We start from the raw sequence: 16,747 nt of genomic DNA on the forward strand, positions 1-16,747 counted from the left end.
TTCCAGGAAGGAAATTATGTCCTAATCATGCCAGGAGGGAAGTCATGATTATGAAACAAAGGAATTATAGGAGATCGCCAATTTATATTTCTTATTGGCAATGTCCCAAATAGGGAACAAGAGACGACTGGGTGTACTTTTACAGATCAGGGATGATTCTCTTTGAGTATCCATAACAGAGAAGAAGTACTGGAGAGACCCAGATCCTCTGCTTCAATATGGACCCAATGGCATAACTATAGGGCCGTAGACTCCACTGCGGCTTGGGGAGCCAGCACCAGCAGGGTCTATGGCGGGCCCACAAAGCGCACTGAAAGGGCCTCCCTACCAGGTAAAGTTCCGTGCTAGTAGCCGTGGCATCCGTCACAGCTGCCGGCGCTCAGTGCTCTGCTTGGCTGCGACGGCGGCACTGATTCTCACTGTGTGTGAAGCTGCAGCTGCCGAGACAGGGTCCCAGCACGGCAACGGCTGCTAGCACGGGACTTCCCCTACCCTGTCTGCCTCCCCCCCCCCTCTGCTTGCCTTTGCCTGCTACCTGCCGCCCGATGAATCTCCCACCTGCTGCCTGCTGTTACAGGTTAGAAAGACTATGAGGCAGCAAATTTTGATGGTGTATTTTATGATCTATATGTATTTTTTTATTTGAGTATGATACTGTGGTACAGGGGTATGGAGAGGTGCAGGAGGGACAGGGGGATGGAGAGGTGCAAGGGGGATAGAATTGCAGGATGGACAGGGGGATGGGGAGGAGAGGTGCAGGGGGGACAGGTAGATGGAGAGTTGCAAAAGGAATGGATAAGTGCAGGGGACACAGGGGGGACTGAGAGGTACACAGACGGTGGAAGTGATCGGTGCAGGGGGGATGGAGAGATACAGAGAAGTGAGAGATGCTGGGGTGACAGGGGGACAGAGAGGTGGAGATAAGGAGGGAGTGAGAGATGACATGGACAAAATTTATAGTATGGACCCAAATATTCCATTGTACACTTATTGAGTGTACACTTATGCCTATTGATTGTTTTTATGATTTACATTTTCCTTGCACTAGAATTTGTGGGGGGAGAGAGTTAGGCTGCAGGGAGGGAGGATTGGGGGAAGGCAGGTAAATACTTGTACCGGACCCCTGACGGGATTCCCTCCATCGAAATGTCGGTGTCTGTATTTGACTGCTGGTATCCTGTCTGCCAGTCATCCGTATTTATTCCATTTGAAGAAATCTATGAAATATGCACATTAAATGTACATTAAGTACATTAAATGCAAAATTCTGTGTGTAGATCAGAGTACAATACACAGATGAATTATTCTTGTAAGGACAGAAATACGACAATCTGCTGATATTTCATGTCTCTCTCACCAGGATGCAGGTTTCTCCATCCTGTGACCCAGAAGTCATTACATCTCTAGTACAGCAACATATCTCCACTGCTAAACTCTCCACCAAGACTGACCAGGAGCTGATATTCACCCTTCCCTTCGAGAACATGGACGTTTTTCCTGGTAATTCACACATAAGAACATACACCTATTGCTAAAGTAAATAAAAAAAAAAAGTTAAAATAACACTATATATATATATAGAGAGAGAGAGAGAGAGAGAGAGAGAGTCATCTGACAACTGTAAAAAAGCACTGTGCAGGGAGATGTGTTTCAATGATTAAACGTTGTCACCAGTATTCACGCCTCAGAATGCCATATAGTTCAGCTATAGCAGGGAAGACTAACCTTTCACTGAAACACTGAAACACACTCCGCTGCACTCTGTATTGAGGAAAAGCAACAACATACAACTGGGGGGGAATAATTTGCTGATATGAGGATGGGTGAGAAGTGTACTAAAACAGTGGGGGCCTATAAACACCTATGAATGAGGCAGATGTGCCAACAGGGATCGTGCACTCATATTGTTGGGGAATATTGCCACTAGAGATCTGTTGATACAAGGGGGTCTATAGACCCTGGGGTAGGAAGCCGATTGACAATGGAAGTCTTTGGATATATGAGTATGAGATCAACCATAGGCATTTTTGTTGCTTTTATTTTTTTATTTATATATACCCACCACAGTAAAAAATATCCAGAGGGTAAGAATTACTCACTTTGGTTGCCCAGTGTGTTCTATTATGAACTTCATGTACCATTGCCATGACAACTACACTAATAAATGTGTTTCTACCCCCCCCCCCCCAAATAATAATAATTTTGAGGTGGGGGGGGGTTTGGCAATAACCCCATTTATTTCAAATGGTCATATGCTTAGAAAATGTAATTAATTAGTCGATAAATTAATCAGTTCTTTTAAAGAATTTATTGGTCGATTCACAGCTGTGGATGCAATATTCATAAATCAGTGGCTCTCAAACTGTGTGCCGTGGCCAGGGCTGGCAACAGAAATCTTGGGGCCCGGTACACTGATATCTCTGGGGCCCCCTAACAACGCCACCCCTTGAGCAGAACATTTTTTGTATACCGCTTATTGAATGTGTTTTTTATTATTACAAAAGACACAATTAAAATTCACTAATACTGGAGGGGTGTCTGGGTAAGTAGCCTTACAGGATTGCAGGTAGGTGCCTTATAAACCATTTCTAGGCACTGCACTGCCGCAGCTATGCTTACAGCCCGTCAGAACTTTGGGGCCCCTCACAAGCTTGGGGCCCAGTACAGGTGTCCCCCTTGACCCCCCCTGTTGCCTGCCCTGGCTGTGGCACCCTGGGGTGCCTCGAGGCCGTTGCCTTAGATTGGTTGTCCAGGACCAATGCAAATTATTAATGTTCATTTATTTGTAATAGCCAAAGCCAGTTCTGGTAGCTGCCAATCTGGAGGAACAGAAGTTAATCCGGTCCCTCCCACATAATTAAGAATTACATATAAATACATTTTACTTAATTTAATATTTTTTTCCTAAATTTCTCAATAAGAACTTGGGTACTTGTGTATTATAGCGGCGCCCCCAATTCCCATCGCGCAATGTTTTAATCACGTCGCATCGCATGCCATGCACCCGATGGCATGCGACGCGATGTTTGCCCCCTATACGATGAAAGATTGTATAAGCACCTTAAAGGGTGCTTTTAATCACCGTAATGGGTGCTTACAATGTTAAATGCACTCCCACGCCACCCCCCCACTATAAACGTGAACCCGAAGCGTGGCGAGCGCAGCGAGCCCGCAAGGGGCGGCGATACGCGTCCTCCGACCTTTTCATACCCCCACTATCCACGTCGGCGTGGAGTCTAGAATAAAAAGTGTGGCGAGCCACCGAGCCCGAAGCGTGGCGAACGCAGCGAGCCCCGCGAGGGGACGCGGATTCCTTCACAGGTATCGGAGTCCCCTCGCGGCCTTCACAGGTATCCGTGGGGCTCGGTGGCTCGCTGCGCTCGCCACACTTTCTATTCTCAACTCCACGCCAACGTGTATAGTCGGGGTATGAAAAGGTCGGAGGACGCGTACCGCCGCCCCTCGCGGGCTCGCTGCGCTCGCCACGCTTCGGGTTGACGTTTATAGTGGGGGGGGTGGCGGGGGGGTGCATTTAACATTGTAAGCACCCATTAGGTGCTTATACAATGTTTAATCGCATCGCATCGCATTGTATGGCATTGTATGCCATATACAATGTCATACAATTTTAAAATTGTATGGCATTGTACAATATCGCGCGATATCGCGTCGCATCGCATACCATCATATGCCTTATGGTATGCGATGCGATGGGCGCCGCCAAAATACACAAGTACCAGAACTTGTATTGTAGGGGTGCCGTAAAAAATTCTGATATTGCAGGGTGCTGTGAATTTAAAAAGTTTGAGAACCCAGAAAATACAGTTTTTAAGTGACAGGAATAGTGCAAAGAAAAAAAGAATCCTCTAGGTCTACGGTGTGGCAAGCCAGCAAAGAGGATTAAGAAACAAAAAAAAAGCGAAACAGAGGAAAAAAAGAGAACAAGAGTGAGGGCAAAATGAGATATAGGGAAAAGGGAAGGGGTCCAAGTGGTGATGTTCAGACAGCTTATACGGAAAAAAAAAGGGATGCCTAGTCTATCCAACTATAGAATGGGGAGGGGCATGTTGATAAGCTAGCCAGGGTGCCCATACTTTATGAAATGAAAATGTGTAAGTTGAAGAAATAAAAAAAATATCACTATGAGGGAGAGGAGACTATATCTGTGCAAACAATGGAAAAGTGATATTAGAAGTGATGCCATTAACAAAGTAAAATATTCCCCAGTTTACACAGATTAAAAAGCAGTACTTGGAGAAAAGGCAGCTGTAAGGAACAGTGGTATGACAGGGGATGGGCTAGATGCCAACCGCATACTCCCAACTACAAGATCCCAAACATATAAGAAGCGGGCGCTAACACTGGGTGATAATATGATATGGCACAAGGGCAGGAGGATCTCAGAAGCCACAAGAGAGATGAAAGTGTGGAGAGTCCCAGCTCACCAGCCTTAAAAGCTGTCCATCCCCTTTCCACCCCAGAACACCACCAATGAACACAGGAAGCCATCTGAGCTGCATAGTAATAGTGTTTAAAATTGGGTATACCTAATGCACCACACATGGCTGGCCATTGTGATAATGAGAGTTTAATTCTAGGGTGTTTGTTGGCCCATAAAAACAGGAGCTTTGATGCTGCAAGAATTTAAAGACGTGGGGGGGTTCAAAAAAGATCTAAGATCCTAGGAAGAATATTCATCTTTACAGAGTTGACATGTCCAATCCATGAAATAAAATGGGATGACCATGTCTGAAGGTCAGAGCATCATTAATCCATTTTTATTAGTTATCTCTTCTTAACACCATTAAGAGATGGTTTAACAAAACAGTACCACCACAATAAATAGATAAGCCTTTGTCTGCTAGAGAGGTAATTCTGAAACCAACAGCGTAACTTACATATACATATAGGGTGAAACAGTGGTCGAAGTGGAAATTTTGAAGTGGGGGTATGGAAAGTCAGCAATGTTGTTCTGCGTGCGCCAAAGGCGCGTGTGCTATGGAAAAAGGGGCGTGGCCACACCAAAGGGGTGTGGCCATTGCACATATAATGCCCCCTGTAGCGCTGATGAGAGGAGGAGGGGGAATAGGGTGACAGGGAGAGGAGGTGTGGGAAGAGGGTGAGGGGAGAGGAAGCGTAGGAAGAGGGTAAGAATGGGGAAAGGAGGAGTAGGGGGGAAAGAGGGGCAGAAGAGGAGTGAGGAGGAAGAGGGGGAGAGGTGGAGAGGTGGCGAGGAGCCGAAGGGTCAAGGATAAGAGGAGACTGACAGGTAGCGACTGACACCACCCCTCAAAAAGTGACAGGGACCAAGTGACAGCCACATCCATCCCTACACAATGGGGCAGAGACACTAATGCCCCCCTACATGTGCACTGACACACCTGCATCTGTGTGATAATAACCACCAACATGCAGCATGCTAGGGCAACACTGATGTCTCGCTCTCTCATATATATGACAACAATTACAGGACACAGTGCAGCCACCACACTGCATACACCTGAATATAGCACAGCGGCTGGCTGCTACCTCCAGAATACCCCTCCCCCACCGCTATGTGCGGGACCCAGGAACATGCTGTCATCAGGAATAAATGCTGCCACCGCCACCTCAGCAAAGCACACACAGCCCCATCACCTACTCACTAGCCCGTCGGAAATCCATGGCGGTGCTGTGGTGACACTACTACCAGTCTCTGGCGCCGACACAGCGCAGGGCAGCCCCAGGGCTCGGTGCCCGATGGGGGCAGCTCGGAAGGCGGTGTGCTCTGCAGCAGCGGATGCTGACTCGCCTCACCTCCAGCTTAGACCCCAGCAGGCTGTCACTGGGCTCCCATGCTGTGCATCAATCAGTTCCGGCACAGTGGGGCAGCTAAATAGAGGGTCCTAGCCCCTGTATGTGTCCCTGGAGGTGGGGGAGGTCACGGATGGCAGTGCAGCAATAGGAAAGAAAATCAGTGCTCGAAGAAGTGCCGGTACCATACCAGTGTATACCGGCCCACTTAGAGCACTGGGGTGAAACTAGAAACCCTGGTCACCACCCCTATAATTAGCATGTGATCAGCCTTATCCACTTGTCACAGGACTCCTTTCAAAAGATATTTAAGGGTTTGCAAAACTGTCCATTAAATATTTCTGTGCAGATCTGTTTTCCCATCTGGACGGACATGTGGGACAAAACATTGCAAGTTATGGAGTGTCAATGACAACACTGAATGATGTCTTCCTGAAGCTAGAAGGAGAAGCAGAGATTGAAAAAGGAGGTAAACTATAAATTAACATCTGGAAAGACTGACTGTGGGGTGTCATAAGCAGACACCATATGGGAGAGATTTTGAGGGCCATTATTCTGGTTCACTCGCAAAGGCAAATTCCTTCTCAAATGGACAAAACCATGTGCACTGCAGGAGGGCAGATGTAACATGTGCAGAGATATTTAGATTTGGGTGAGTTATTTTGTTTCTGTGCAGGGAAAATACTGAGTGCTTTATTTTTACACTGCAATAAAGATCTTACTTTGAAGTAAAACCCCACCCAAATCTAATTCTCTCTGCACAATTTACATCTGCCCAGCCTGCAGTGCACATTGTTTTATCCATTTGAGGAATTTGCCTTTGCGAGTGAACCAGTATAAGGGCCAATATGTAGAGAAATTAGACATATGCTCAAAAGTGGTGAAATTAATGCACTTTTATCTTTGCTGTAAATGTCAGATGGATTTTTACCCTTTATTTTTAAATGTTATATATTGTTTTTAAGTCCAGGGAACTATATTAAGAAGCATAAAACAATTGTCATATTGTTTACTATTTTATTCTATAAAGTATGAGAAAATGTTGTTATTCTGTTTAAAAACAATGAAACGCTTTGAAAAATAAAGGTCTTGTTTTTCTAATTTTATCATAGCTCTTTTTGTTAAATAACTAAAAGTTCTATTTTACTGAAATGGGAATTTTCACCAGAAGTAAGTATGTTCCCTATGCATTAAAGCCAACTCCAGTCTTCGAGAGCTACCAACAGTTAATGTTTTCCAGATTTCCTCACAGAATCACACCTGTGGATCTTTTAAAATGTGTTAGTGCGTAATTAGTACACCGTTGCAGCAGCTAGGTTGTCTGGAAAATGTGAACTGTTGGTAGCTCTCGAGGACTGGAGTTGGCTACCACTGCAGGGTAGAGCTATATTCAATAGGTAATATGGTAAGAATTGCACACGATAACTGCTATAGCAGACCCCCTTATAATGTCATATGCCCTAAATCCAGATGAGGCAGACTAAATGGGGGGGAGCTACCACTGGACAACAATATCATGACAAATACAAGAATAGAATGAATGTCACTATCGTGGTGCACCTCCAAGTATTAAAATATAACTTTTAGTTAAATAATAGGAAGACTACGAAATACTAAAATAAAAAATCAAGGGAGATTTGAGGGTTGGCCCCAATGAAGCTGTTCTGCGAAGCATGCGCCGATTACTATGTCACACACTATTCTCTTTTCTACAGCTATATTCATCCTTTTGTCTTCTGTATCTCTGGATGAAAATCTATTTACCTTTTTTATATAGGGGGTATTCAATGTGTGCAGATATTTCCAAGAGTCGGGTATATCGCCACACATTTATTTAGTGAACCGTTTCCGACTGCATTGAAGGCATGCAGATTCAACTTTTTAAAAAAGTCGAACCTGCATTGTTGAATATAACACCTGGGTTGTCAAATCCATGGCCATTTCGATTGTCGAAAAGTTTTCAGAGAGTCAGAAGATTGAATACCGACTGTCGAATTGACACCAGAAACTGCCAATATTCTGACTATCAACAATTAATACATGCCACTAGTGTATATAACAGTTATTTATTTTCATGACTACAGTAGACCCTTTTTTTTCACAAGCATGCAATGTAAATGAATGTAAACATAAAAATATAAACTTTATTGTGCTTGACATTGTTCACATGTGTGACCACTGTATTTATAGGTTTTTACAATATTTTCTGGTGCAGATTATGCTGTTTTCAATAAGGAGATGACCAGTGAGGAAGACAGGGAATTTCTGAACTCACAGACAGAGGAGTCCATCCAGCTGATGTCTGATTCTGGTAATGCCACTGTCAGCGGGATGGCGCTATGGAGACAGCAGGTGTTGGCTGTAGCCAGGATTCGCTTTCTGAAATTAAGACATGACATGAAAGGTTTACGAGCTCTGTGAGTGGCTTTGATCTGATCTACAGCAATATCCCAATATACTGTAAATGAAAAAGAGAGCAAGTCTTCCCCTAAAGATAGAGGAAGGTGGGCGCCTACAAATGGGGTGCTGAGCCTGCTGCTCACACAAAGGGAGGGTCAAGTCCCAATCAATTGTAAAAGAAAGAAAATAAAAAATAAATAGATGGAGCGCTAATACATTGTTAACCAGGTAGATTACTATTCTATAAATTTACATAAAATGATGTAGAGTGATCAGTTGGGTTTACAGTAAAATATCAATATTTATTATGATCGAATAAGAATTAAAGAAACAATTAAAAATCAGTACATTTAGGTGATGCAATACATAAAATGACATCAATTAAAATTCTATTGATTTTTAAGAACAATGGGTGGCGGTGGGAAAAACAGCATATAATAATATACTTAATAGATTGTAAGCTTGCAGCAGGGTCCTCCTACCTCCAAGTCTGTCTGTTGTTACCCAGTTTGTTTTATCACTGTCTACCATTGTAAAGCGCAACGGTATCTGCTGCGCTATATAAGAAACTGTAAATAAATAAATAAATAAATAAATAATACAGTACTGCTTGTTCCTATTATGCTACCTTGTTGGCTAGCAGTCCACAAATATGAGATCCATAGCAATGATAATACTGGAATTAATGGGTATCCAATTTGTATGTGTTATATAAGACTATTGGTGAGGATAGATAGATAGATAGATAGATAGATAGATAGATATTATTTTTTTGTTCAAATTACACTTTTTGCACTGGTTGTGTTTATACCATTTTAGTGAAAGATGTACTGTATTGTCTTTTTCAGATTGCTCTTGCTCTTCCTGTTCATTATCCCAATGATAATTGTTCTTGTAATATCATATAATGTTAAAGCAATCCATACGTGGGAACTGAAGCCAGACCTTTATTTTCTGAGATCAGGAGATAAAGCCAACAAATACTACTCCAGACTCCTCATCAATAACAACACAGGTAAACTGTCTACTTTACATCACGTTACTGCAAGCCATGCAGACTGAACTGGACTAGTTTCCTAGAAAATTATTCTTATTTAGTATTACTATTATCTACAGTTTATTATACAGTATAGTGCAGAAACTCGGAAATAGTAATAAAACAAACTCGGTAGTTACAGACAGGGCTGCCGAGAGAGGGGGGGGGGGGGTGCGCAGGTACAGTTTACCCAGGCCCAGGCCTGTCAGGGGGGCCTGGGTCCAGACACACACACACAGTTTAAACAAAAAATTGGTGGCAAGTGCGCTTGGTCTGAGGACACCAGAGCTGTGTAGCGGCGGCAGAGGAAGCACGGATGTGGGCTGGCGTGGAGGCGGCAGCATCACAGAGGTCCTTCTGAGCACCATTCTGCTCTCTGGCTCCAGGGCCTGTTGAGAGCCCGCCACGTGACTCAGGAATTTACCGTGGCTCGGCGACAGGAGCATACCCTCCAACAGTACCGAATTTGCCGGTACAGTACAGTGGCAAACGCAGGATTTTCTGAAGGGGGTTTCCAGAGGGGCGGAGCAAAGCACGGAGATGGACACTTAGGTGACCCAGTATATGCCGGGTCAGTTAAAGTATTATAGATAGACCAAATGTATATAAATAATAATAATATATATATATATATACACACACACACACACACATATATATATATGTATACATATATATACAGGGGCGTCAACAGCAGTGTAGACCCCTGGGCATAGCAATGTATTGGGGCACCTACCAAACCTCCAGCGGTAGGGGTGGGGGAAGCTTTGATGTCCCCCAGGTGGTAGGGGGTATTATATCAACCGCTCAGCATGTAGGGCCTGGATCAGTAATTTCCACTAATTACACCTTTACTGCACAGATGGTGGGAGATGGAGTGGGAGAAGGGGGCATTGGGCTGAATAAAGGGGCCCTGATACATAACTTCCAGGGTGGTAGAGGATGTTTAATATGCAGAGGAGGGGTGTATAGTGGAGTGGGCTTATTATTCATAATTTTCTGGTGGGAGGACAGCTTGCTTGACTGCAGATATCTCCAGTTTCCAGGAATTAAAAACTAGAGAATCACACCTACCAAATGATATTGGTGACTCGGGGATCAGAGTTCAGGAGGCAGAGCAATCTGCCAACGAGTATATAAAACTACATACCAGGTGTGTGGAGCTGGAGCAGTAACCAGCTGCTGGAAGGCTGATATCTCTGGTTTAGGGAACAGTAGAGACAAGCTACTAGTGTCCATCAAATGGGGAGAATCCCAGCTTTTGGAATATACCCTCAGAAAAGCTTTTAATCAGACAGAACCTGAAATATCTGACTGGGAAGAGCAATTAACAGGCTTGGATGGGGACCACTGCTTTGAAGTCAGATATCTCCGGTTCCCAAGGGCCGATTTTTAAAATTCTTGTACCCATGGAAAGAGGGGACCCTCAGCTTTCAGACTAGGGCCCTTAGACTCCTGGGGGGTTTCTGGGTACTCAGAAACCCCCCCTGCGTGCGCTACTGCAGTACCGTTTTTTAACGGTCTGTACCGGCAAATTCAACCTGTACCGAATGTACCGGTTTTCTTAAATAATTGACAGCCGGGCAGAGAGCACTGTCTGTGCGCGCTGCCCGGCTGGATCTAGTCTCTACCTTTAAGTGAAAACAGTAGCAGCAGCCTGGTGGTGACCTGGTCCCTGCCCTGCTCCCCTCCGTCAGTAATATTATCAATTCCCCTTGTCTGGACGGCCGCGAGCCAATAGGAGCTCGCGGTCTGACAGCCAATCACAAGCTCCTATTGGTTTGTGGCTATCCAGCGGCAGGAGAGTTGAAAATACAGACGGACTAGACTGCTGCTCCTGCTGCTAGGACCTGCTGCAAGGAGGACAAACGCACCTTTTGTGAGTGCATTACAGAACAGATTTTGTTTGTGTACAGAGTACACAAATGCCATGCTTTAGAATAATCACTTTAAAGGGGGGTTGGAATGAAAGACAGCATATTATGTATACAGTATACCCTATAGAAATGCATCAGCCCTGCAATAGTACACTCTATATAAATGCATCAGTCCTGCAACAATATATGTCCCCAGACTTTGTACTGTATACAAGTGTTGTCATGTAAGACAATGGAATTACCTGCAAATGAGATGCTGCTAGCTGTGCTTGTCAGCATTATGGCTGTGTTTGTATGATTTTTGTGTATTCCACTCAGTGTCTATTCTTTGCATAACATGAGCATGTAGGTAAGCAGCATGTAGTTGTCAAGTATGTAATGGGCATTATGGTTTGTTATATAGTATGTAATGGGCATCATGATGTGTGGCACATTGTTTAATGGTTTACGGTGTATGGCCTTATGTGTAATTGGCATTACAGTGTTTACTAAAATGTGTAATGGGCATTACAATGTGTGTTACAGTGTTTAATACCACGCCCCTTTTTGCGATGTCACGCCCCCTTTCCATTAGGCCATGCCCCCTTTCTGAATTTGTACCGATTTTTGCCCTTCAAATGTTGGAGGGTATGCAGGAGGATTTACCGTGGCTCGGCGACAGGAGGATACTTGAACACTTCGGGTGTGTAGTATGTAGTTCCTGGGTGTCGGGAGGAGCTGGGACAGAGACAGGCCACCTCCCATGGGAGTATAGTCCACTCCATAGTATCCTGCCTGCCCCACTCCCCACATTTCCATCACAGCTGCCGCCAGGTGCCATGTCTCCAGCCCAGCAGTCCCAGACATGGTTCCCCACTCATGTCCAGGTCACTGTGTTCCAAGGTGGAAGGTGGGTCACTGGGTGCTCTGTGCCTGCTGCCTCCCTGCATGCTGCTGGGGCTGAGATCCAACTCTGGAAGTCAGCATGTAACCCCTGAGAGTGCATGTACTGTAACTCCATGGCAACGACCATGTTAACCCCTGGCAAAACATGTAACCCATGGCAGAGCATGTAACTCTGGGCAGAGCATGTAAACCCATGGCAACAATCATGTTAACCCTTGGCAGAGCATGTTAACCCCTGGCATCAAGCATGAAACCCATAGCAATGAGCATTTAGGTAAGCGGAACAATGTGGCATAAAATGTGTGGTATTATATGTAATAGGCATTACAGTGTGTTGCATAATATGTAATGAGCAATATGGTGCATAGAATAATGGGGCAGATGTATTAAGCCTTAACAAGAGATAAATGCAAGGGTGATAAAGAGAGATAAACCACCAGCCAATCAGCTCCTTACTGACTTGTTTCAAACACAGCCTGTAACATGACAGTTAGCAGGTGATTGGCTGGACGTTTATCTCTCTTTATCACCCTTGCATTTATCTCTTGTGTGTATGACATAATGTGTACTGGACACTACGGTGTGTGGCATAATGCGGCCTCAGGGCGGCACCAATTAAGGGCGGCAGGCAGGCTGACATTCTGCTAAATAGCAGCATGGCAGAGCGGGTGGGCAGCGGCGAGTGATGAGCGCCGCCACCCCAGACATGAATTATCATATGTCGGCGGCAGCGCCGCTCATCACCCGCCACTGCCCACCCACTCTGCCATGCACATTACATCACTGCTTAGTGGCTGGGTCCGACGGTCCCCCTGCGCGTCCGGAAATGGCTCAGGCTCACTGCTGCCGGCTCCCGCCCATTGGCTACTCTACACACACACAGTCTATTGGCTGCTGTGTATCCAGCAGCTGAGCTGAGCGGCGCGCAGATCCTCCCTGCGCTCAGTCAGTCACAGTGTGTGAGCCGGAGAGAGACTGACAGAGACACTGTGCTAATCACTGTACTAATAAGTGCCTCCCTCCCTCCGGGTACAGTGAGCAGTCCAGAGTGCTTAAGAAAATATTAAGGTGGGCTACAGTTACATTTTAATGAAATATATAAATAACAATGTATATACATATATGATTACATTAAAATAGGGGGGAGGGGGGACAGAAATGTTGTGCCTAGGGGCGGCCTGACCCCTAAATTCGTCCCTGATCTTACCTAGGGCCCCATGAGGTCTAAATCTGTCTCTATTCAGGAGGATGGGAATGTGTGAGAGAGAAAATAAGTTAGGATATATTTGGACTGTACAGTGGGGATGTAATTAGATAGGAAAGGTGTATGAAGGTTACGTGGGCAGTTCTGGAATTTGATAAGCTTCTCTGAAGAGGTGATTTTAAGGGAATGATTGCAGGTTTGGAGATTAGATGAGACTCTTAGGAGTTAATTTACTTAAGGTTCTAAAAGTGAACCAAACAGATTCTGTGAAATTTGTCTACTGCATCCTAGAAAATTATAGACAAGCTGATTGGTTGCTATTGGCAACATCAGGGGCGAAATGTAATAGGGTGCGATTTTTGGACGAGTTCCAAACTCGCCAGAAATCGCACCTTTAAAAATCGCGTTTTTTTACGCTAAATCGCATATGTAATGAGATGCGAATTAGCGGCAAAAAATGCGATTTGCCGCGATTTCTGGCGTTTTAAAGTCATGAAAATGTGCGCATTTTCAGTCCTGAAAATGTGCGCATTTTCATATATGCGATTTTGGTTAAAAAAAATAAAAAATAAAAAAAACGGCGTGCGGTCCCCCCCCTAAGCATAACCAGCCCCGGGCTCAAAAAGCTGGTGCTGGTATAATAAAATCAAAGGAACAATCAAGTTGGGGTTCCCTGGATTTTATAAAACCAGCACCAGGCTCAAGGTCCTGCGTTGGTTCCCAAAATACAGGGGACAAAATGACTAGGGGTCCCCCGTATTTTAAGAACCAGCACCAGACCCAACCAGCCAGCAGGGTAATGCCACAGCCGGGGGACACTTATTATATAAGGTCCCGCGGCCAAAGCATTAACCCCCTGGCTGGTCAGCATGGGCAGGGGTCCTGGGGAAGTGGGGACCCCCCCAAAGAAGGGGTCCCCCCCCTCCAGGACTTACCAGCCCATGCTGAAAGTCCGGGGCTGTCCCCGATGCCCCTGGGCGGTGGGCATCGGGCTGATGTAAAGTGTAAAAAATAGAAGTAAAACTATTGTCTTATGCTGAAGAACTATGAGTCCCAGCAAGGGGCATTAAAGGGCCCGCTGGTACTTGTAGTTCCATAGTACAAGAAATAGTTAAATAAAACACACTGACACCCTGAAAAAAAAAGTTTAATACATACACTGCCCACACACACTGATACTTACCTACCTTGAGCCCGTAGGTTGGTCCCTGGATCCTGGGTCCGGGCTCCGGGGCTCCAGGGCAGAAGAGTCCGGTTCCGGGGCCTTGGTCCTGGTTCCGGGGCTGGTCCTGGGGTTCCGCTGCTCCTGGGCTGAAGAATCCGGGGTCCAGGATCCGAAGTAGTCCACAGGGGTACCTGAGGAAGGAAATCCTACTCACCTGGTCCCCGGCGACGACATCGGCATCCTCTCCGGCAGACGTGCTGCTCCCGGCTGCTGTGGTACCCGCTCTCGGACTGGAGAGGCGCAGAGATTTTCATCTTCCGCGCCTTTCCTCCGGATGATTCTATTGGCCGCCTAGCGGCCAATCAGGAGCCGAGAAAGTCGGCTTCTATTTTTTACACTTTACATCAGCCCGATGCCCACCGCCCAGGGGCATCGGGGACAGCCCCAGACTTTCAGCATGGGCTGGTAAGTCCTGGAGGGGGGGGACCCCTTCTTTGGGGGGGTCCCCACTTCCCCAGGACCCCTGCCCATGCTGACCAGCCAGGGGGTTAATGCTTTGGCCGCGGGACCTTATATAATAAGTGTCCCCCGGCTGTGGCATTACCCTGCTGGCTGGTTGGGTCTGGTGCTGGTTCTTAAAATACGGGGGACCCCTAGTCATTTTGTCCCCCGTATTTTGGGAACCAGCGCCGGACCTTGAGCCTGGTGCTGGTTTTATAAAATCCAGGGAACCCCAACTTGATTGTTCCTTTGATTTTATTATACCAGCACCAGCTTTTTGAGCCCGGGGCTGGTTATGCTTATGGGGGGACCGCACGCCGTTTTTTCTTTTTATTTTTTGTTTTAACTATTTTTTTTACAACAGAAGCATGCACAGATCTCAATGATCTGTGCATGTTTCTGTAAAAATCGCCAGCAAGAAGCTGGTCTATTTTTTTTGTGGGTTTTGGTAAGTTCCCATATGCGACTTTAGGAATCGCATCCTATTACATATGCGAGTTCTATAGTTTCCTATGGGAAAACATCTGGATGCGATTTTCAGTGTGACTGAAAATCGCATCTTTTAAATGTGCGAATTTACGGGAAAAATGCGCTTTTTCCCGCGAATCGCACCCTATTACATGTGCGATTTTTAGAAAAATTGCGATTTTGGCCGTTTTTGACCAAAAATCGCAAAAGTCTAAAAATCCCACCCTATTACATTTCGCCCCAGCTCTTTTTATTTTTAGAACCTTAAGTAAATTTACTATTTATTGCACATAAAAGGGCATTCCACAGTGTGAGTGCAGCCTGATGAAGGTCCTGCAATCATGAGCGAATAACGGTGAGATCTTTTGCCAGACCATGTATTCAAAACAACATTTAGAGGCACTGAGCTAGCACCTGCTGCTGTGTACAGAACAGCCGAGAGAAATGCCAGGCTCTGGTAAAATCTAAAGGGCGTGGCTGATTTGCGGTAGACGTGGCCACCTCCCGCGATTAGCCCATGCCCCCAAAATGTTTAGAGGGGAGTGAAAAAACACTCTAAAGTCGAGGGGAGGGGTGTAATTGCCCCACACCCTCAGCAGCAGCAGCACACAACTACAGCATGTGCTGTGCTGACAGCAGGCTCAGCATGAGCTCTTACGCTGTCAGTGAGATTCTCATGCTGAGCCTGCTGTCAGCTCAGCACATGCTGTAGATGTGTGTGCTGTTGCTGCGGTACTCTTTACTTAGAAGGGCGCCCACGATTTTGATCGTGGGCATCGTTAGTAAAAAATCTCGGGCATCTCAGGCATTGAATGCACTAAAAAATCGGGTGCGATCAACCGACGAGATGCCCGAGATTTCCCATAGGGAACAATGTTAAATGTCTCAATTGACCCAATTTTCCTGTTCAATGCCTCAATTGACCCGATTTTTCCATAGGAAACAATGTTAAATGGGCCACAGAGGCCAAATAGGCACCCTGAAGTGTATAATGGCCACCCGAATTGTTAACGCCACCCCACGATCAACGTCAACCCGATGCATGGCGAGCGCAGCGAGCCCGCGAGGGGCGGCGGTACGCGTCCTACGACCTTTTCATACCCCCACTATCCACGTCGGCGTGGAGTTGAGAATAGAAAGTGTGGCGAGCGCAGCGAGCCACCGAGCCCGAAGCGTGGCGAGCGCAGCGAGCCCCGCGAGGGTACGCGGACAGCTGTGAAGCCCGCGAGGGGACGCGGATACCTGTGAAGGTATCCGCGTCCCCTCGCGGGGCTCGCTGCGCTCGCCACGCTTCGGACTCGGTGGCTCGCTGCGCTCGCCACACTTTCTATTCTCAACTCCACGCCGACTTGGATAGTGGGGGTATGAAAAGGTCGTAGGACGCGTACCGCCGACCCTCGCGGGTTCGCTGCGCTCGC

At 46.1% G+C, this 16,747-nt stretch overlaps 1 protein-coding gene across 4 annotated transcripts in view; it reads left to right on the plus strand.

Annotated features, from left to right (window-relative positions):
- The window catches only part of LOC146008704 (ABC-type organic anion transporter ABCA8-like), a 230,709-nt gene that overhangs the window by 155,125 nt on the left and 58,837 nt on the right, over nucleotides 1-16,747 (plus strand). For all 4 annotated transcript variants that reach the window (XM_083148276.1, XM_083148275.1, XM_083148277.1 and 1 more), the window contains exons 17-20: nucleotides 1,361-1,500; nucleotides 6,143-6,262; nucleotides 8,009-8,210; nucleotides 9,042-9,208. In XM_083148276.1, the coding sequence (XP_083004402.1) occupies nucleotides 1,361-1,500; nucleotides 6,143-6,262; nucleotides 8,009-8,210; nucleotides 9,042-9,208 (629 nt within the window). The remainder of the gene's footprint in view (nucleotides 1-1,360; nucleotides 1,501-6,142; nucleotides 6,263-8,008; nucleotides 8,211-9,041; nucleotides 9,209-16,747) is intronic.

The sequence above is a fragment of the Crinia signifera genome, chromosome 6 (assembly GCF_055691185.1).
Source record: "Crinia signifera chromosome 6, ASM5569118v1, whole genome shotgun sequence".
Taxonomy (NCBI): domain Eukaryota; kingdom Metazoa; phylum Chordata; class Amphibia; order Anura; family Myobatrachidae; genus Crinia; species Crinia signifera.